This window comes from Chiloscyllium plagiosum, chromosome 21, assembly GCF_004010195.1.
Source record: "Chiloscyllium plagiosum isolate BGI_BamShark_2017 chromosome 21, ASM401019v2, whole genome shotgun sequence".
NCBI classification, from domain to species: Eukaryota; Metazoa; Chordata; class Chondrichthyes; order Orectolobiformes; family Hemiscylliidae; genus Chiloscyllium; species Chiloscyllium plagiosum.
Window position 1 is genome coordinate 55,232,104 of NC_057730.1, and position 22,828 is coordinate 55,254,931.

Sequence of the window (22,828 nt, forward strand, 5' to 3'; positions counted from 1 at the left end):
ACAGGGGGCTAACACTTTCAACATATTGTCTAGCTATCACCATTGTTAACAGCTAAACCGAGAATGCAACTTTTAAAAAAAGTGTTTTGTGATTTACACATGAAAGAAGTGAAGCTATCACTGTATTCTAACAGATGAAAGGCTTAACAGACAATCAATTCTTCAATGTATAATTTCAGTTACATCACACTGCAAATTTTTGTGCTATAAATTCTGTTACGATCGAGCCCTCCACAATCACCTGATGGAGCGTCGCTCCGAAAGCTAGTGTGCTTCTAATTAAACCTGTTGGACTATAACCTGGTGTTGTGATTTTTAACTTTGTACACCCCAGTCCAACACCGGCATCTCCAAATCTTGACTACTATCGACATCTTTTTTTTGTGTAAGGGACCTGCAGCATTGCCGAAGCCCCTCTCCCTACAACCCCATCAGTTCGATGGGATTAACAACACAGCAAGCACTTGCTAAATCCGCTCCTTGTTCAGGAGACTAGGTAGCAGGGAGGAATATTCCCATTTGTAAAAAGATTGAGAATGTGAGGCACTTGCTCAGTTTTTTTTTGCAAAAGAAGCTGAATGTGTGACGAGAAAAAGTTTTTTTTTCCACCGAATGAATAATTAGAATATGGAATGTGCAGCCTGAAATTGTGGTGGGAGAAAAGTGGGCATTGGATGATTATTTGGATAGAAATAATGTGCAGAGGCATGGGGAAAAAGCAGATTGGCACTAGGTAATGATGCTCAGAGTCATCATGAATGTGACTGTTCAAATGGCTGCCTTTTGCACTGTAACAATTGTGATTCTATCTTCTAATGCTTATTCTGTTAAAGATTTTCTTTCTAAATTGTCACAAGGCCAAAACACCAGTCCTGCTGAGGTATGTTGTTGGTTACACTTTCTCCATTTAAAAGTTAGCCATATAAATGTTTGATCAGAATCACTCCAGCAAATCTTTAATGAAGAGTTAATTAACAATGAGCCGAAAATATTACACAGCTAGATCTGCATCACTCTAATTGATGCCAAATAGATGCTGAGTGTAAACTTTAACAATGATTGGAGTCTGAGGTTTAAATTCCTGACCTTACTCTAACACTCGCTTCTATTTAATTTGTTAAGTATAATGGCTTAAAGCAGTCTGTATATTAAATTACTCCAGTAGAGTGATTTAATGATGACCAGAATTGTAGGACTCCATCCTCACTCTTGATGTGGTAGTGAGCCATCTTTCTCTGGTATAAATTCTGGAGTGTTGAGTCAATGGAATCTGTGCTGGGTTTTCTGTCTCACTTGAAGTTTTGGTATGTGTCCTTAAAGGTGTATACCAAAATCAAACTCTGTACCTCACCACATGGCAGGTTTGTGCTACTGTTCTCTTTAAGGATAGTGATCCACAGGGTGTGCTCAGTCTAGTATTACAGAGGAAAACCACAATATGATCTGACTAGAAGAGACTCAGTCATGGAGCTGAACAGCAGGGAAATGGAGCCTTTCGATCCAACTCATCCATACCAACGAGATATTTACATTAATCTAGTCTCATTTGCTCCATATCCCTCTAAACCCTTCCTATTCATATACCCATCCAGATGCCTTTTTTAAATGTTGTAATTGTATTAGTTTCCTCCTCCACCTCTGGCAGCTCACTCATTACACTCATCACTCACTGTGGAAAAAGTTGCCCCTTGGGTCTCTTTTAAATCCATCCTCTTATCTTAAATGTATGTCCTGTAGTTTTAGAACTCCCCTACCCTCGGAAAGACTTTGGCTATTCACCCTATCCATGCCCTGCATGATTTTATAAACCTCCTATAAAAGTCACCCCTCTGCCTCCGATGCTCCAGGCAAAACAGCCCCAGCCTATTCAGCCTCTCCTTATAGCTGAAACGCTCTAATCCTGGCAACATTCTTGTAAATCATTTCAAGTTTCACAATACTTTTCCTATAGGAGGGGGACTAGAATTGAATATAATACAGAGGAACCTCAATTATCTGAACGAAATGGGTGGGCAGTATTTCATTCGGATAATTAATTACTCATTTAATTGATTCAATGCCTCTCCTCCGGGCTTCGAGTTTTCTTTAGTTTCCTTTTTACCTCACTCTGCCTACCTTGCTCCCCCTCTGTCTCAGGGTTTGTTTCTGAGCAGACACGCCTTTTTTGTGTGTAAGGGACCTGCAGCATTGCTGAAGCCCCCTTCCCTACAACCCCATCAGTTCGATGGGATTAACAACACAGCAAGCACTTGCTAAGTCTGCACCTTGTTCAGGAGACTAGGCAGCAGCACAGTACGCGTGAGACCCCATTGCCCCCCCCCCCTGTTGCCTTTGAGGGGGTGAGTCTCAAAATAGACTGCACACAACATTTTTACTGCAATTTTTGACAACTTACTAACCGTAAGTTCACATCCAAATCATTTTATATAAATTACACCATTTTGTATTGTATAAATTAGTTTATTTCATTTTAACAACCATTTACAAGTTGGGTTGATATGATGGATGTTGTTGTTGAGGAGGACCTGGAATGGTAAACCTTACTTCTCCTCCGAGACCTGAAGCTGTTCTAGCCTCCAGTCATAGAGTTATAGAGATGTCCAGCATGGAAACAGACCCTTAGGTCCAACCCCGTCCATGCTGACCGACTTAATCATGGGTGGTGCTTATAGCACTCCTTAATATCCACCCCCTCAGATTGAAAGACATCAAAAGGTAGTTTGTACCAGTAAGGATAGTCTTACAAATGCTAATTAAATGTTCTTGTGAAATACAGGAAGTAAAAACCAAAGTGGAAAAAGATTGTTACTTCAGACAAAGAAGCGATTGACTGACTTTTCAGCACTCACTTCAATGGGATGGCAATAAATGCTGGCCCAGCCTGTGACACCTACATTTCACAGATCATTATTTTAAAAAATAACTCAGTTTAAGGGGTTTTTCCTTAGAATGTTCAGGAAACCCTTCGGGCAATTTCTATTGGCATTGTTCCCATAATTTATTCAACTCTTTGTCTAATCTCCATCCCCTGTCACTTGTACATAATCTATTTCTGTTGGGCCAACATTTTCTGGACTTCCCTTTTTAACTAATGCTAAGACGGTATTTTTCCAGATTTTGTTTCTATACACCTACTTGCATCTCTTTCTAATAATGTAGTGAATACTTTGACTGCATTTTCCATAAATGTCAGTTTTTCTTGCCTGTTGATATTATTTGTCATATTTCACACTATTTTTAATCATACCCTTTACCCTTTCATTTATGATGATTGAGATATTGACTTGATGCTTGACTTCTAGTCTTTGCATTCACCAGCTCATTGTTTGATAATTCTAAAATGGTCTCATAATTGAGCATCTGTTGTCTTTGCCTTCAGCTTTCTAAAGATATTCTTAAACATTGTCACTGTTCCACCAATATGATTTTGAGTTTTCTTTTTGCAAAAGTTTCCCATACAATCTCAGTGCATTCAGCACCCAGCAGTTTGCATTCTCTTGTGCCATTATCTAGAGTCCCAAACACTCCTTCAATAAGAGAGTGATTGTGCATATTTCCTGTCATCTAGTATATTTCCTTGCTGCTCGTAATTTTAACTTCTTTGAAGAGTATGGAGGATTCTTTCAATCACCTCTTCCATTCCTTCATTCTTCCAATGCTATTCAGGGCAACATCTCTGCAAATGTGCACTGTATCTTTCTACTGGGTACTCTGACCTGCACATAACCTTCAGCCAATTGCAGAGGTAGGCTGTTTGGTCTTGTTTGTTTTTCTTGTACAGCTAACTTTTCTTTCCAGGTGCATGTTACATTTTCTCTTGTCATTCTCTACTGACATACATTATTATTCAATATTCTGCTATTTGAATGCTATATTTTGCTTTTCATTAGAAAACAATTTTCCTGCCTTAAAATGATGCATTACTGGTGTCACTTGGCAATTGATGAGTTACGTTTTTTCATCTTATTTCTTCCCATCTTTCATTTTGTGTCGTCCTATCAAGAAGAATGTTTGTTTATTTTCAACTTTGCAGCACTGGCAGAGGGTTTGAATCTCAGTAGTTCAATTTACATCTTTTTCTTTACAAATGCTGATCCAATCAACATTTCTCTTTTACTTTATTCAAATTTAAAGCTCTCAAGCTATGACTTTGTGGGTTGTGTTGGAGTGCAAGAAGTTGATGCTACTCTGTTCAGTGTGATCCCAGTGTCTCAATATAATAGAATACGATTAAGTATTTGGCTTTCTTTTGTCCTATTTCTGCTGGAGCTGCAATATCTGACTCCTTTCTAAGCAAAAGAATGTTTTCCCCATGCTGTGATGAACAGACAGACAGACAAACATAAATGTGCCATGATTTTACTTGTTTTGTTTTAGCTGTTAACTTGTTCATTTTTGTATATTCCAGGATTTAAACAAAACGTGGTATACAGACAATCCAGATTTTACACACTGCTTCCAGATGACCATCTTAGTCTGGATCCCTTGCATCTACATCTGGATTTGTTTTCCATTCTACCTTCTGTTTCTTCGTTATCATGACCGAGGTTATATTAGAATGTCACTTCTCAATAAAATTAAAACGGTAAGAAGCAAGGCTACTCAATCATGCTACCATATACGTATGTACACATTGTCTTTCACCTGTCAGATTAGATTAGCTTCCCTATAGTGTGAAAACAGGCCCTTCGACCATCTGACTCATTTCCTTACATTTTACCCGTGCCTAATGCACCTAACACTATGGGCAATTTAGCAGGGTCAATTCACTTAACCTGCACATCTTTGCAGACACGGGGAGAATGTGCAAACTCCACACAGACATTCGCCCTTTGCAGGAATTGAACATGGGTCCCTGGCGCTGTGAGGCAGCAGTGCTAACCACTGAGCCATTGTGCCGCCCCACCATGGAGTCACCATACCACCAATATTTTCTCCGCTTGTTCGTAGGCATTAAATGTCACTGGCAAGAGCAGCATTTATTGACCATTGCTAATTGCCTTAAAAAAACTAGTGGTGAACTACACTGCTGAAATTTGTGTGGTGAAGGTACACCATCATGCTATTAGGATGGGGGTTCTGGGGTTTTAACCAAACAATGTCAAAGGAACAGTACTGGTCGTATGGCACCAATGACTTTGAGTAGTTAGAAATGGAAATGTGTAGTCATCAGTGAACATTTCGATTTTTGCATTTAAGACGGAATAACAAGGTGTTTGGATGTTGCACCTGAAGAACTCCTCCTGTAGCAATGTCCTGCGGTTGTGAAGATTAGCCTCCAACAACCAGACCCACCTTCTGAAGTGCTAAGTATGACTCCTGCCAGGGGAGAATCTTTCTCCTAATTCCCACTGACTTTAGTTTTGTGAGGGCTCATTCTAGTCATACTTGGTTAAATGCTTCTGGATGTCAAGGGTATCATTGAGCAATACTTTGTGAAAGCAATTTATCAGTTTGTGAATTTGGGCTTTAGAGGAATCTGAGTTGTATTTTCTCATTTCTGTTTGATCTTTATCTATAACCTTTTAATACTGCCTCTTGTTGTTATGCTCATCCCGTTTGCATGTACAGTCTCTTTCCCCTTCTCTGATTGCTCTTTCCTTTGCCTCTCAAGCACTTAAATTCTGCAATCTCCTAGGGCTGCCTGGAGGGCAAAAATATGTCACTAGAGCAATATAGGAATTTTAGAGTTCACACTACACTGAAGATGTGAATCCATTTGAGAATCAAGTAATCATTGTAAATTGGGTGGCTATCGCTTCATTGCAAACCTTTCAGGGAAAGTATCAGGTTATTAAAATTGTTTATGTATTATGCTTTATGATTGGACTATAATTGCAGATGTTCAGATCATTTTCGATAACCCATCTATGGATATTTTAATATCATCTCATTTCTAGCCTTAATGAAGTTCAATTGTTTTTTAAGCAATGTTTGTTTCTTCCTTTCAGGCTTTGGGAATTGTACTGTGGATAATCTGCTGGACAAATCTTTTCTATGCTTTCTGGGAAAGAAGTCAAGGATTTGGGCGAGCTCCTGTTTTCATAGTGAGCCCTTCAATACTTGGTGTTACAATGGTAATTACAGTGCATTTTGAACTTGGGATTTTTTTTTTGTCAGACTTGCAAAAAGTCAGTCAGGTGATACAAGCTTTGCTTTGTTTCCTTGGAAAGGAGAACTGTTGCAAAAAATTTTTCTTTGTTTTTAAAAAAAATCACCCTGTGGCTCTCTGTTCCACATTTAACTCCTCTCTGATTTGCTGATTATGCTTGTGACTTTGGATGTTGATAACATTTGCGATCAGTTCAACTTAAATATTCGTAATCTGATCTTTACAAAAATGATATTAGCAGCTTTGAAAACACTTAAGACTTCCACCATACCTAATGATTTAGAAAATAGGTGCAGGATTAGCCATTTGGTCCTTCAAGTTTGCACCACCATTCGGTACGATCATGGTATCCGATTCCCATTTTTTCTTTCCATGTTCCTTGATCCCTTTAGTCACAAGAACCTTGTCCAGCTCCCTCTGGAATATATCTAATGAATTGACCCCAATAGCTTCCTGTGGGAGAGAATTCCACAGACTCACAACTGAGTGAAGAAATTCTTCCTTCTCTCAGCCCTTATTCTTTTAACTGTGACCCCTAGTTCCGAACTTCCCCAATGTTGGGCACATTCTTCCTGCAAAGGGCTCCTGAAGAAGGGCTCATGCCCAAAACGTCAATTCTCCTGCTCCTTGGATGCTGCCTGACCTGCTGCGCTTTTCCAGCAACACATTTTCAGCACATTCTTCCTGCATCTAGCCTGTCTAGTCCCATTGAGGGATTTTATAATATTTCCATGAGATTCCTTCCTCTGTCTCTTCACCAATCGATTGAGTCTTTCTTCATCCGTCAGTCCTGCTATCTCAGGAATCAGTCTGGTGAACCTTCACTGGACTCCCTCAGTAGCAAGAATGTCCTTCCTTAGACTAGGAAGATAAAACTGCACGCAGTACTGAAGGTGTGGTGTCACCAAGGTGTTGTATTCCAGGCATTCTTGCTCTGATACTCAAATCCTCTCTCTATGAAGGTCTGCATGCCATTAGCTTTCCTCAGCACCTGCTGCACCTGCATGCCAGCCTTCAGCGACTGTTCCACTGTGACACCCAAGTCTCATTGCACTTCAGCTTTTCCTAAACTGAGACAACAAATGTGTTATAGTTCTAAGTTAAGTATTCAGGTAATTGAACCTTTAAAATTTAAATATTCACTCTAATTTTTCACTTTCAAACTGCTTGGGCATGTTATGACATACCTCTGAGGTAGGTTGGACTTGAGCCAGGACTTGTTGGCACAGGATAGGGAGACTAATTTAACTGCATCTCAAGACCATTTTATACTTTTCTTGTACCTCCACAATATGGCAATTGGCATATGATATTACCATCTAAGATGGTAATATAATAAAAGCATAACATAAGGAAGAAGAAACTGACAGCCACACCTTTTTTAAAAATAAATTTAGTTAAGCTGATTTCCTTAATAAATAACCCTTTAGGTTTGACCAACTGGATTGATATAACTTATGAACTCTTTATGCAATGAGAAAGGAATTTAAGAAATAATTACTATTCAACAAATGAAACCTTAATTATAAGACTGCCTTTTGATTTTGTACCTTCAACACTAGCTGATTTTTCTAACACTGTAAGACCCTTAATTAAGAAGACATTGTTTTACTCTTTTTAATGCTCTTGATTCAACTTCGATGCTCAAAATTCACCTGAAATCTGGAACATAGTTGGCAATGTGATTTAAACAGATGGTTATTTCTTCTGTAACCTTCTGTAAGCGGTCTATTGCAATTCAAACATTCAATGATAACTAACATTTAAAAGCCGCTGTACACTAGTGCAATTTTCAGAGGTTACAACTTAGGATTCCTATCTACTAAAAAAAAATGCAAAAAAAAGAATGATTTTTTTCGTATTTGTATAATTCAAGTCAGTCAGGTGAACATTTCCAACCAGGAAGCTTCCCCCTAGATTTGAATCAGCTGATAGGAATTTGGGTTTCTTTTTGTATTTTTGGACACTTTCTCTTTTTTTGTTTTCTCCTCTAGAGAGTGGTATGATGTGAAATTAGCAAGTTGATAGGGTATCATGCTATTCCTTTCCATGGCAATAGATGTCTCTCCCATCAGGATGGATGCCCTTCAATGGTGAAAGGATTTAGAGATTCCACATTGATGCCTTCTGCCTGCCAGTATTCTACTACATGCCAACTCAGAATTAAGTGCCAGACCCTTTGGTGTCCACCCACCTGCTAAGAGAGAAAGAAAAAAATTGAATTACTTTTGTTTTCTCCAATAGTTTCCAGTCCTCAGAATGTCATTTAACCACCACCGAGACAGGGAATTTAGTGTCTGAGCTGTATGTGTAAACTAAATGTGTTCTCAATATTGCCTTGGGTGATTGCTTAACTGACACTTTGTGTAACAAAATAAATTATCCTTCTTAACAGACTTGTGCATGTTTTGTCACATGTTTTGTCCACTTTTTTCAACTTGCTCCATGCCCCACACCTACTTATCCTTTTGTAGTAATTCTATGCCTTCATGCTGTTGAACTCCTTCAATTCTAGCAATTCTGTGATTTTAATCACACTACCTTTTGGCAGCTATATTTTTTTTAACTGCTCAGGTTTGAAGTCCTGGAATTTCCCCCTCTAGATCTCAGCCTTTCTATTTCTCTCCTTTCCCTTAAGCTTACTTCTTTGACCAAACTTCCTTTGACTTGGTGTCAAGTTTTAATTGATAACACTTGTGTATTTGAATATCTGAATACAAGTGCTGTACAAGTAAGAGTTCCTGTTGTTTTTGTCAGCTCCCAGAGGGAAGTATTTAATTAAAGCATCTATTTAATTCCTCTACACTGATTTCTGTTAGCAGAACTCCATTACAGAATTAATTTCTGTTTATATATGCTTTAAATAGTCCCTCCCCTACCAAAAAAGGTGAAGGTAAGCAGTAATCTTTTTTGGTAGTTTGTTTACTGGTAGTAATGGGTAAATGCAAATAAAGAATTGTGGTATGCCTGTTGATCCACTGTTTAAAGCTCCAGAACACATCTTCATTGTTTCAAAATAACAAATGTGGGTACTTTTAGTGAACACTGAAGAACTTTGAGGTCATGAAAAGCACAAGTATCGAGTCAACAGTTTATGCAAAATTCATTTATCAGGGAAATGTTCTTTTATCTTTTAGGGAGTTTTTTTTCCCCTATTTGTTCTTCTCTCAGGACTTATTTGGTGATGAGTGAAGTGTTACACATCTAGATGTATAATGCAAAAATGGCATATATGCAGGGTGAAAAATTTCTGCTTGAATGAGCTTGTTCATCCTGCCTGTTCATGTATGGAAGTGGCTTTAGGTTTGTAGGATGCACCATTTCTGTCATTTTACAAATTCATATTGTTGCTATTTGCATTCTGTCACTACCCACCATGTGGTAGTGAGCTAGCTTCACCATAAGATATTTCATAAGGACTTTCATAAGATTCTTTTGATTTGCCACCAACAGATAAAAGCTGAAACTCTAGAGAAATGAAAGCGTTATTGACTGTTTTCTTCTGCTGAAGTTACAGTGGGAGATCCCAATGAAAAGTGGCCATTAGTACTGGCTCTGAAGATGAACATGCAAAAATCATGTTTATTTCTTTTTCAAACATCTTGACAACATGACTTTCAAACAGTGTAGATTTAGATTTGGCAATGAAATCTTAAGATTTCTTAAACTATAAGGTTTATATAAATTTCCAAAGTAACTGACATTGGTGATGATTCTCCTATTGCTTTGGTGGTTGAAGTGTTTGGTAAAAAAAATCAGATTAATGTCACCTTGTAGCATAAGGCCAGGTCTTGATTTGCCAGTACTGTATATGATGCTATTGGGGGATGGACTGAGGCAGTGACTTTGTGCCATGCTCACCTGTGCAGAGGCTGTTGACTTGATCTTTAATGTTGAAATCACCTGAAGTCCTCTCTGCTTGAGTCTGTACAAAGTTTTCCCCAAGTATTGGGATTGATTTTGGAAGCTGAGAGATTGGATTTCAGATTGTCCTTCTTATATCTAAATTTGGGACATGCTATGGTGAATGCTTCCATGCTCCGCTGGCTGTAGAGAATTACGTTGGCCATCTAGGAATCCACCAAGTGAAACGTGTAATCGACCCCAAAATGCGAAGGTCTAAGCATGCTGTTGCTTCCAGAGATGCAGTAACTTGTTAAAAACCTTAGGAATTTGTCCTGCCACTGGCTGTTGCATCAAGATATTACACAGTGAATGTGGAATGCTCATGTTGCTTTATGTGGTGCGGTAGATTGTTCAAGTATCTCTCCTATAAAGACATGATATTACATTCATTGCCAGGTAGACTTTGATCTTCAATTTTTATCTGAATAAATCAAAAACCTCTTTTTTTTTAATGTAAGGCTTGTGCACTGTTCAAAGCCAGTGTGTTCCATTCACAAACTTCATTTACTGCCACTGATACCATCCTTCCCTTCCCTGACTGATAGTTTTGCTTGAAATTCTATACAACCTGTGATGTGTTATCTGACATCAAGCTGAGCACCCAGTGTACCATCCTTATGATTGCAAAGATCTCCTGGTTCCACTATTTGTAACATTGTCCGCTGTTGTCGAAGCAGATTCGTTGGTGATGTCCTCAACCAGACTTCTGTCAATAGCAAAAGTCAACAATTCCAATGGTACTTTGCTTCTCCCCTCCCTACCTCTGAAACTACCTATGGCCTTGCATTTTTATGACTGCTTTGCTTTCCTTGCTGTCTAGTCTTTGCAGTTTCTTACTCCTTACTTCCACGTTAGCAGGGAGACCAGAACTGTACGCAGTATTCCAAAAGTGGCATAACCAATGTCCTGTACAGCCACAACATGACATCGTTTGTTGAGAGTATGGATTCTCCTGAGGATGTAGTACAGAGTGGGTCCTTTGCAATTCTGAGAGAGTGTGGCCAATACTCAGTGTGGATGTACCTACAGGTTGTTCTGCTATAACGTGGCAGTTTTGTTCCTCTGCAATCTCGCACTATGAAAAAGCGCACTGTAGAACATCGTTAATAGAAAATCGCTATACCCATTAGTAGAAAGTTTGGGTTATCCAAACCATGTTCACAGTTCGTCAATTGTTATAACCAATTTGTTTATAACGAAATGCACCTAATAGCAGAATGACCTGTATGAGAGAAGGAGCAAAACTTGACCTCTTAGGGAAATAAGACAGCGAGGTATCAGTGAGGCAGCATTTTTTTGGGGCAAGTGATCATAATTCTATTAATTTTAAAATGACTATGGAAAAGGATAGACCTGATCTAAAAGATGAAGTTCTACATTGAAGTAAGGCCAATTTCATCAGTATTAGACAAGAACTTGCAAAAGGTAATTAAGAGGCTATTAGCAAGCAAAGGGATAGTTGGAAAGTGGGAGGCCTTCAAAATGAGAACGCAAGAGTCTACATGCAGTATTAGTGTGAAGGGCAAGGCTGGTAGTTATAGGGAATGTTGGTTGACCAGAGAAATTGAGGTCCTGGTCAAGAAGAAAGAGGAGGCACATATAAGTATGGGCAGCTCTGATCAAGTGACTCCCTCAGAGTATAAGGGCAGTAGGTGTATACTTAAGAGGGAAATCAGGAGGGCAGAAAGAGGATATGAGAAAACGCTATTTGCTAGAGATTAGGAGACTCTAAAGAGATTCGCCCTTTCTCTAGCTATGTTGTTGATGCCAACCTGTACAACAACCTCCTGCAGGTCACACTCTCCTTTCAGAATATTCTGCACCCTCTCTGATACATCCTTGACCCTGACACCAGGAAGGCAGCACACCATCCCATTGTTGGCCAAAGAAACATCTATGTATACCCCTGACTAGAGTCCCTATCACCATCGAACGTGTGGAACCTGACCCCTCTTTATTGGTACTGTGATTGGATCTACTGTAATCTCACTGTCAATGCTGCATTCACCTCAGTCTCTCACGCCCTGTCTTTTGCAGTACTGCATACCTATTTGACACAGGATAGCTGCAGGAGACTCCTGTACTGCCTCTCTTACCTTTCCTAGTGGTAACCCATCTACCTGACTCACCCCCGCCCCCCCCCCAACGTAAATCCCACTGGAACTAATCCATGCAGTCTGATAAGATTCGCAACCAAACACACATCCTGCAGATATAATCATCAGGAACATTGAAATTCTCCCCAAACTCCCACATCCTACAGGAAGAGCACATCACTCTACTAAAGACCAACCTTAAACTACAGACCCAGAAGATGTTGCTCTAGGATAACTTAGTACCTTTGTTTTATATATTCTTAAAAATTAAACAAGAGACAGATCTCAGTAAAATATTAAAAATCTGTCTTCCTATTCCCTATTACAGATTTACAAAACAGTAAGTTTTAAGTTAAGATTTATAGCTGCCACTCCCAGCTATGAATAATTCTGGTGATGAGGTCTCTTCAAGGTTAGCTGTGAAGTTTCTCTGTTTTTCTTGTCACTGCCAAAATAACGTTTTAAAACAAGTTCTAATCCTTATCAGTTGGTTGCAGTTTTCCTCATCCAGTATGAAAGACTGAAGGGTGTCCAATCTTCTGCTATTCTTTTGATCTTTTGGCTGCTGGCGTTGTTATGTGCCATCCCACCATTGAGATCCAAAATAATGCAGTCAATTGACCAGGTAAGAACATTTAAAACATTTACTTGTTTGGTGTGATTTTTAAATTGTTTTTAATCATCCTACGTGTATTTCACTTTTTATTACAAACCTAAATTCAACATCATTTTATTTACTCCTGCTGTCTCCACCTCTGTCTCTTTCATGTTGTCAAAGATTGTTACTAGATAAGATTCGATGAATTCTGGTAGCCCTTTGAAGTTTCATGCAGTGTGTTTTTCTGACAGGTTGTTGATTGTGGAGGGCATAATAGTTAAATGTAGTCACATCTTCACCTCTACCTTTCTGACAAGTTTACTTTCCACAGACCTGCGTGTTGGCTATTCTGTCTTATAGCCAATGGATGAAGCTAATGCTCCAAATGCCATGTATTATCCATTAAATCATTTAAATTCTTAATTTTGAATTGTTACCTGGTAACTATTTTTAATCTCATGCTTGAACAGGCATGAGATGACACCTCTCCAATATGGGTGGGACTTGAACCTGGAGTTTCTGGTCCAGAGGTAGGGACACTACTTCTGGGACACAAGCATCCTAAATGTTATCAGATACGCTGACAACAGTTAAGAAAAATCCAAAGTTTCACTATTATGTACGTTTAAGAGGCTTTGTTGAATTAACAAAGTATTATCAATGTCATCAAAATGATCAAAATAAATTGACAGTGTAAAATCGTTGTAAACCTGCCCCTTCCAATTGACTTTTTAAATTGAACATCTGTTAATTGGTAAATCTCTTGTTAGTGCTTTGACAAATTCATAATATTGGTTAAATTTTGAACTTTAGGTGTAATATCGAGGTTTCTACTAAGGGAACAGTGCAGGAACTTTGTGGCTTTTGCACTTAGTTTGTGTACGCTTCAAAAGGCCAAGTCACGTGGAAATCTTTTTTATTGTTTTACTGCAAACATTTTGAACATGCTTGCGGTTGTGTCAGGCTGTTAAGATGAAGTGTTGACGTTCATGTAGTGGTTATGTTTGCCTTTGTTGTAATCTGCACTGGATGTGTTCTGTGAAGTGCATCTTTTTGAAATCTTGTCTAATTAATCATTCTGGTGTCAATGCAAGCAGTATATTTACAGACAATTTGACCATGGTGTAAAGGGTATATTAATGCCAAGATCATTTGTATTCACATGGCGCACTTTATGCCAAGTACAATTTTGCATTAATTAAGTCCAGGAAAACCTGATTTATTTCCTTTCTTATATTGTTCTTCTGTCTCCCAATGCATTAAAGTATACATTCTGAACCTTGTCTCCAAATCCCTTAATGACTTTGACCCACCCAATCCTTTTACCTCTCCTCCCAGACTGTCCCTTAATATATGCTCATTTTCATTTTCTAAATGTCTTTTTAAACCTGATCTTTTGATGAGACTTTCCTGTTTTGCCATTCCTTGCTTGGCATTTGTTCCCTTTCTGCCTTTTTATCCCCTCCTCTGATGTACACTAGTATATTATATTAAATTTAATTCATTCTTAAGACTTGGGCATCGCTGGCAGGTATAGGATTTATTGCCCATCCCTGGTTACCTTTTTGAATGTGGTGGTGAGCTGCTTCAGTCTTTGTGCTGTAGGTAGACTTAAAAACAAGTAAGAAGGGAGTTCCAGGGTTTTGACCCAGTGACGCTGAAGGAACAGTGATTATAGTTCCAAGTCAAATGTTTTGATATGTGAAAGTTAATATAAGTTATTGAATAATGGCTATGGAACAACTGCGACAATATTTATTTATTTAAAAATAAGCCTAACTATGAACTTTGCATTTTATGCATTTGTAGAATTGTAGAATAGTTACAGTACCGAAGAAGACTTTTCAGCCTGTAAAGGCTGCACCTGCTCGCTGCAAGAGAAATTTAGCTAATTCCATTCCTTTGCCTGAAATAACTCGACAGAGGCCAGTATCCCAGCACCAAGTCCCCCTTTGTTTACACTTGGAGAGTCCTTGACACTGATCCACCTCCCTCAGAGTCAGGTCTGAGCGAACAGGATGTCTGTCACTCCTGTTCTTATCTGTCAGCCAGGGCTCCCTGATTGGGGCTGTTAATCTCATCCAATCAGGGACTATGATGTCCAAACTGACTGACCTCACTACAATAATTGCATTGCTCTTTCACAGTAAACTTTCTATTGTTTACAAAACAAAGAACTGGATGCTGAAAACCTATAACGAAAACTAAAGTTGCTGGAGAAACTCCGCACGTCTAGCAGCGTCTGTGGGGAGAAAACTGAGTTAACGTTTCAAGTCCAGTGACCCTTCTTCAGAACTGGATTCAACGTTAACTGTCTTTTCTCTTCATAGATGCTGCTCAACCTACTGAGTTTCTCTCTAGCAATTTCTGTTTTTGGTTCTGCTTTTTAAAAAAATTTTCTTCAACTATGTACCCAATTTCATTTTGAAAGATGCATTTGGATATCCCTCCATTGCCCTTTCAGGCAGTACAATTTTGATTGCAACCTCTTGCATTTAAAAAAAATTATGGGCAAATATGGACTAACCAACGAACAGCAAGGATTTTGTTTTGAGGCTAAATTGTATTTAGCTAACTTCTGTTGGATTTTTTTTTTAAGTAACAGAAGGTTGATAAGGGTATTGCTGTTGATTATGATAAACAGGACTTCGAGAAGACATTTGATTCTGCCAAACGAGATTTGTCACCCAAGTTACAGCTGGAATAAAAGACAGTTACAATATGGAAATAAGTGATATAAAAACAAAGAATAGTGTTGAGTTGTTTTTCAGATTGGAGGAAGGTTTCTGTTTGAGTTCTCTGTGGATCCAGCAAGGACCCCTCCTCTTCCTGATACACATTAATTACCTAGACCTTTGTGTAGGGTGAAGTTTTAAAATTTGGAAATTTTGTGGATAATGAGACTGCTGTGGAATTTCAAATGCATGGGAACGGTTTGGTGGAATGGACAGAGTAGTGAAATTCCATGCAAGGTGTAGTGATTCACTTTGCTAGGAAGAACATAGACACAATAAAGGCTACAATCCTAAAGGAATGCAAGAGCAGAAGGACCTAGCTGTAGACCTGCACACCTCATTAAAGATGGCAGGACAACTTGAAAGAATAGTTAGTGATGCACACACTATCCTGGGCTGGATCATTTGCGGGAGAGAGCATAAGAGCAAGGAAGTTATGTTAAACCTACAGGAAAACTAATCAAGCCTCAATTGGGGTACACTTGCACAAGTTCTCAGCTATAGCCAAAGCTTAGCTCACTTGTTATCTGAGGGCTCTTAAACTCTACTTTGACTCTTTTAACCAATGCATGTTTCAGCCGAGCTTTGTCTGAGAACGAGGTTTTCTGCAGCCAGGCTATTCTCTAAACAAAAAGCTTAAACCGCTTTAAGAGTGAATCATGCCTTATGATTGGCATTTTTGCTGCTATTGTTTATCTTCTTTTCAATCTAATTGTATGATTGTTTTACTAAAAATCATATATCAAATGCTAGAAGATCTTAATTCCCAAGATAACAGATCCAAAAACACATGGCTGTAGCAGCATCTACTGCAAGCTTAATTTAGACCTTCTTCTGTTCCCTCTTAGTCTAATTCCATCTAATACTTTCCTATTTTCAATCCTAGCATTGTCTGTCCAAGTTCTCTCTCTGTATTTTATTTGTCTTTCTCATGCTACAGCCTGGTGTCCATGCCCCTGTCCAACAGCAATAAAAACCATTCTGCAGAGCAATAAGGCAGCATCTCAACTGCTTTGGACTATCAGGATGTATAAGCCCTACCTCGAACTGTTGATCCCAATACTCTGGAATCTGAAGACTTTTTTTCCTGTGATATTTCTTCAGCTCTGTATCTCTGCTTTATCCTCCCATTTCTTTACTTGCTAGGGTATGGCATCAGGTATCATCTACAAATCATTGCTTGATGTTCTGCTTAATCAAACCACTCACTTGAGGAGTCTCCATGAACATCCCCATCTCAGTGATGGAAGAGCCAAACATAACCGTGTGAAAGATAAAGGTTTAAGGATTTGCAGTAATCTTCAGCCAGAAGTGCTGAGTGGATGATGCATCTTGGCCTCCTCCAGTGGTCTCCAGTTTAGATACTAGTCTTCAGTCAATTTGATTCACTCTGTGTGATATCAAGAAATGGTTGGAAACACTGGATACTGCTAAGGCTTTGGGCCTTGGTAACATTCCGGCAATGGTACTGAAGTCTTGTATTCTATTATGTCCTGTGGACACAATACATCAAATATAACCTGACCAGTTGCTGTCCCATTAGTCTACTCTCGATCATCAGTAAAATGAAGGAAAGTATAATCAACGATAATATCAAGCAGCACCTGCTCACTGAAGCTCAATAGCGGCAGTATGTACCATCTTCAAGGTGAACTACAAAATTTTACCAAAAGAACCTTCGACAACATCTTCCAAATCCAGGGCCGCTTCCATCTAGAAGGACAAGGGCAACACCACCCCTGCAACTTCCCTTCAAGCAACTCACTATCCGGACTTGGAAATATATCGCCGTTCCTTCACTGTCACTGGTCATAATCCTGGAATTTGGTCCCTAAGGGCATTGTGGGTTGGCCTACAGTACAAGAAGGCAGCTGACCATTACCACCGAGGAGTAACTAGGGAAGGACAATAAATACTGGCCAGCCAGTGACACCCATGTCCCATGAATGAACAAAAAAAGCTATCTCTTTCTTAACTCCTTACCTTCAGGACCTCATCCCTCTTTCTGCCTATGTTGTTGCTATCAATTAAAGAAAAGAAAATCGCCATAATCTTAGCAGATTGTTTGGTTGCTCTTTCGTTGGTGGTCATTTAAGCTGAGGGTCACTATGCCTCAGACAAGAGAGGTTGTGAAGGAGTGGTTGTCATATAACCTCTGCTGGTGCAGGAATTGAACTTGTGCTGTTGGCATTGGTCTACATCACAAACCAGCTGTCCAGCCATCTGAGCTAACCAATCCCCTCTATTAATATAGAAACATAGCAGATAGGAGCAGGAGTAATTCGATTGGCCCTTCAAGGCTGCTCCACTATTCAACATGTTCATGGCTGATCATCAAGCTCAGTATCCTGTTCCTGCTTTCTGACTCCCTTGTGTTTCAAACTTCTGATTAAACTATTCTGTTTAAGAAAAGGCACTCACCAGTTTCCCTTGGGCTAGTGTCTCTGTGTTCCTTTTTCAACTGGTCTGTCTCTAATGTCTGCACTCCCTTAACTCTGAGCTTTCAGATTCAACTTAGCTTATTTTATTCTAGCTCATTGATCTTGACTGATTTAAAGGGTAGATTCATTTAATTGACCTGTAAAAATGACCCTTTCTGAGCTTCCTCGTGCTGTTGAGTTACTTCGTATTTTTTTCTCTTATGCTGTTTTTTAAATCATTGGGTCTGTGGTTCTCAGTCTCCCAGTTCTCTTATTGTGCTACCTGAAACTTTTCAGTATAAAGAAACTTACTGTTTTAGTAAAACAACTTCTATGTAATAATTTCTTGTCTTTCTCTTTAGGATCCGAAAATTGATGTTTTTCGGAATACAACCTTTTACTTATATTTGATTGGAGTGTTTATAGAGTTTATACTTTCCTGCTTGACCGATCATCCTCCCCTCTTTTCTGAACCTGACAAGGATACTGTGAGTATTAATTTTTTTAATATGAAGTTTGCTGATCTTTTATGGTACAAAATAAAATGTTAGAAGTGCTTCATAAAATGAAAGCAAGGCACGTTTCCAGAAAATAGGTATTGAAGGAGTTGGGAATCCTCTCAAAGTGGCAACAGGAATTTGGTGTGTGTGAACTCGGTGCAGAGTGCGAAAAGAGGTGCTTTTGATTTGACTAGATTACTTCGTGTGGAAACAGGCCCTTCGGCCCAACAAGTCCACACCGACCCGCCGAAGCGCAACCCACCCCACTACATTCCACCCCTTCACCTAACACTACGGGCAATTTAGCATGGCCAATTCACCTAACTTGCACATTTTTGGACTGTGGGAGGAAACCGGAGCACCTGGAGGAAACCCATACAGACACTGGGAAAATGTGCAAACTCCACACAGTCAGTCGCCTGAGGCGGGAATTGAACCCGGGTCTCTGGCGCTGTGAGGCAGCAGTACTAACCACTGTGCCACCGTGCCGCCCAATTAAAAGTGAAGGTAAATTTAAGAGGCAATGGGACATAGTTAAACATTCAGCAATTAATTAAATTCCTTGAGCTCCAATGAAACAAAATGATCAGAAATTGTAAGCTACTGCTTGCACTTCTTGTATCATGTGGGGAGTTGCCAAGATATTGAGGTGGATTGAGGGAAACTGTTGAGAGTTGTAGGATTAGTGATTAAACCTAAAATTAGAGCCTGGCCATTTCAGGAGTAATTTCTATTCTAGGTCAATTGTTACTTTTTAATCCAAGAATAGATCTCTGGTTACTAAAGATATTGGGTATAGTCACCCCTAATCTGCAGAGTCCTGGAGAATAGTAATTATGTGGCCATTTGTTGGGGTAGGCAGAGGCAGACTTGATAGGAATCACCCAGGAGTGTAACACATTTAACCTTTTTTTTTAATAGAGCTAAGTACCACAGTGGGTGACAACGTCTGATTCATACTCCAGAAGATAATCATGTTTATTCTAGAGAATCTAGAGGAGGGATAATAACTTGGAAAGAAGAGAGATATGAATAGATTAGCAGCTAAAATAAACCAAAGGTATTTTATGTTGCACATGACATCCAATAATCTTTGAGTTACACAGAATTTTCCAGTGCAGAAGGAAGCCATTCGGCCCACCATATCTGCACTAGCTCTGTGGGTATTTTTGCATCAATAATAGGAGATGGAAGCCAACGTAAGGACCAAAAGGAGACCACATGGATACAAAGGGCAACAAATTTTGTCCAGTAAAAACAAACTCCAAGGGTTCCTAACGTAGCAATCATGGAACACGAAATAGTGATATTGAATAGGATAAAAGGAGATAAAGGGTGTTATTTAAAAGATTACCAATCCTTGAAGCAGAAAAGTTAGCCTGAATGGATGGGATAAATTTATCGTGGGTGACTATGGGATGTAAAGGTAGAATTTGTTGAGAATCTGATAATAATTCTAAACTTTGAGTTACTGTCTGATGGGTCAGTAATAAGGTAATCCAAGGGGGAGAATAGTAATGGACTTCAGGAAGACATGGACAGTTAAAATGGCAGCCAAATGTTATGTCATCTTTTAACACTTGTGTGAAAATGTATGTTAGTAGGAAGAATGAAGAGCAGCCATACAAATTAAAGGCAGTGGAAGGGTAGGGACATCTGGTGTATTTCAGCACAAATCACTGGAGATGACACAAGTTGAGAAGGTGTTGGAAAAGCTTACATGAACATTGGCTTTATTAGTAGAAAAATAATAGTATGAGAAAAAGAAGGAAGATATGTTGAACTTTGATAGATCTGTGGTTTGGTTATATGGAGTTTTGTGTTGAACATAGGCAGCTAACTTTGAGAAGAATGTCAAGGCATTGGTGGGTTTATAGGAGATATTTGAGGGAGGCATGACTTCAGCGATGGTAAAATCCCTACAGAGTGGGAGCAGGCCTTTCAACCCATCGAGTCCACACAGATCCTCTGAAGGGTATTCCAAGCAGCCCCACCCCAATTTATCACTGTTACCTCACATATCCCATGGCTAGCTAACATATCTGCACATCCCTGGACATCTTGGACAATTTAGCATGGCCAATCCATCTAACATGCACAGCTTTGGACTGTGGGAGGAAGTCAGTACCCAGATGAAACCCATGCAGACATGGGGAGAACGTGCAAACTCCACACAGTCACCCGAGGGTGGAATCAAACCCAGGACCCTGGCGCTGTAAGGCAGCAGTGCTAACCCCTGAGTCACTGTGCTGCTCCTGATGCAGGGAGACTGGAGCTCTGTTTGGAACGGAAAAGATTAAAAAGACGTTTAAGAGAATCGATAAAAATCATGAATAGGTTTGGCTTTTCCTTATTTACTCTATTTCCAGTAGTGTGGCCAGTAACCAGGGACCTGAGATTTAAGGTAATTGGTAAGAAGATCCAGAGGCAACATGAGGAAAAATTGTATTTTATACACAGTGGAATGTATTAGTGCAAAGCTGAAGGAAATAGTTTCCAAGGCTACCAGTTAGAATTTTCAGTTTGTCGCAAAGTTTAGCTTTTACTTAATGTATCCTGCACAATGTAGGAGTTGAGCCTCTCATTTTAAGGGAAATCATGAGCCGGTGCATGAAGATCTGATCTGCTGTTGGAGTATGCTACTCGTGGCCTCTGCAATAACATAAAAGTTAGGGCTATGTACTTGTTGTCTGATCACTTTCTGTACTGTGCTAGTTCCAACCCTGAGGCAGATTTCCATTTTTTGTACTAGATCTTTTATTGAATTTTAGAATTGGATTACCAGAGTTTTCATAGATGGAAATATCTGTTAAATAGATTGTTAAATATCAAATATTCCTGTTTTAAAGTCTGGTGATCATTGGCATTAGGTGTCCTATCAGTGGCAAGTGTTGAGCCCCTAGTATTGACTATCAGAACAAACAGGAGGACTCTGATTCGATTCTCCATTCCTGAAGAAGGGCTCATGCCCGAAACGTCAATTCTCCTCCTCCTTGGATGCTGCCTAACCTGCTGCGCTTTTCCAGCAACACATTTTCAGCTCTATATCAGAACAAACAGCTAAGCCCAAATGATAAAAGTTAAATGATTGGCCAGAATGAAGCCTGTTTGAAAGACTACTTGATGTCACCAAAAGCCAATGTTTGCTCTTGAGAAAGCTATAGAGAAGATCAAATAAAGCACAAAAAACAATATATTACCATATTAAAGGACTTGAGCTCCAAGTTTGGAAAGTTGCATTCTCCATAGAAGTAGCCATTTCACAAATGCTGAAGAGTCGGATAAATGTGGTTTGATTTGACATGGATTCGTAATGAAAATTCCTAACAAAGGAGAACAAGATTCTAAGGGCAAAGCCAAGGAGTAAAGGTTGCTACCTCCATCCTTTCTGATGCTCAGTGTTCCTTTTATAATCATCCAATTTAGTACAAAGGGCACAATAAAACTATTAAAATTTCAGTTTTTATAAAATCGTGAATGATCGAAAGGAGGGGTTGAAAGACTTCAGGCAGTTTTACTGCCCCATCCTCCTTGATGGTATTAGTCTAAGCCACTGATTTTGTGTGAAAAAGGATGCCCATGCAAAGTCTTTGGAAGAAGATGACAGGCTTAATTTTGAACAGTAAATAGGTTTATAAAATATTATTTCATGAATTATGGTCTCTTATGAAACAAGTTAAAAATAAATTTGTATTACTGCTGCTAAAACATTCACTGCTTTAGTAACCAGCACAGAACTGGTTAGCTCCTTCCAGCAGCAGACTTTTTATATCCTTATGGGCAGAGTTTGAATTAAGATTCAATTACTGCCTAATGCAACAAATAAATGAAGAAATCACTAAACCGTTTTAGGAATGTTCAATGGTAAATGTGATATGAATGATTAGAGTGTATTTGAAGGCAGCTGTAGGGAGAGACTGAGTAGGCTGGGACTCTTTTTATTTTGGTCCCTGGAGCATTTGAGGCTGAGGCATGACCTTTTATAGAGGTTTATAAAATCATGAGGGGCATGGGTAAGGTGAATAGCCAAGGTCTTTTTCCCAGGGTTTGGGAACCCAGAACTGCAGGGCATCGGTTTAAAGTGAGAGGGGAAAGATATAAAAGGGACCTAAGGGGCAACTTTTACACACGTAAGGTGGTGAGTGTATGGAATGAGCTGCCAGAGGAAGTGGCGGAGGCTGGTACAATTACAACATTTAAAACCTATCTGCATGGGTATATGACTAGGAAGGGTTTAGAGGGATATGGACCAACTGCTGGTTTTTGGGACTAGATTAATTTAGAATATCTGGTTGGCATGGACGAGTTGGACCGACAGGTCCATTTCTGTGCTGTACATCTCTAACTGACTCTCTATAACTGCCTTAATTGATTTCTGTTGAATTGTAATTGTCAGATGTGTTGTCCACTTTCTTGAACACTGTTCGGTCTTCTGTTTATTAATTGTCAAACTGGAGAGAA

At 39.3% G+C, this 22,828-nt stretch overlaps 1 protein-coding gene across 1 annotated transcript in view; it reads left to right on the plus strand.

Moving 5' to 3' along the window:
• abcc1 (ATP-binding cassette, sub-family C (CFTR/MRP), member 1) overlaps positions 1–22,828 on the plus strand; it is a 105,951-nt gene that overhangs the window by 22,860 nt on the left and 60,263 nt on the right. Inside the window, 4 exon segments of the mRNA XM_043712140.1 lie at positions 4,409–4,585; positions 5,952–6,077; positions 12,602–12,739; positions 18,230–18,355. Coding sequence (XP_043568075.1) covers positions 4,409–4,585; positions 5,952–6,077; positions 12,602–12,739; positions 18,230–18,355 — 567 coding nt within the window.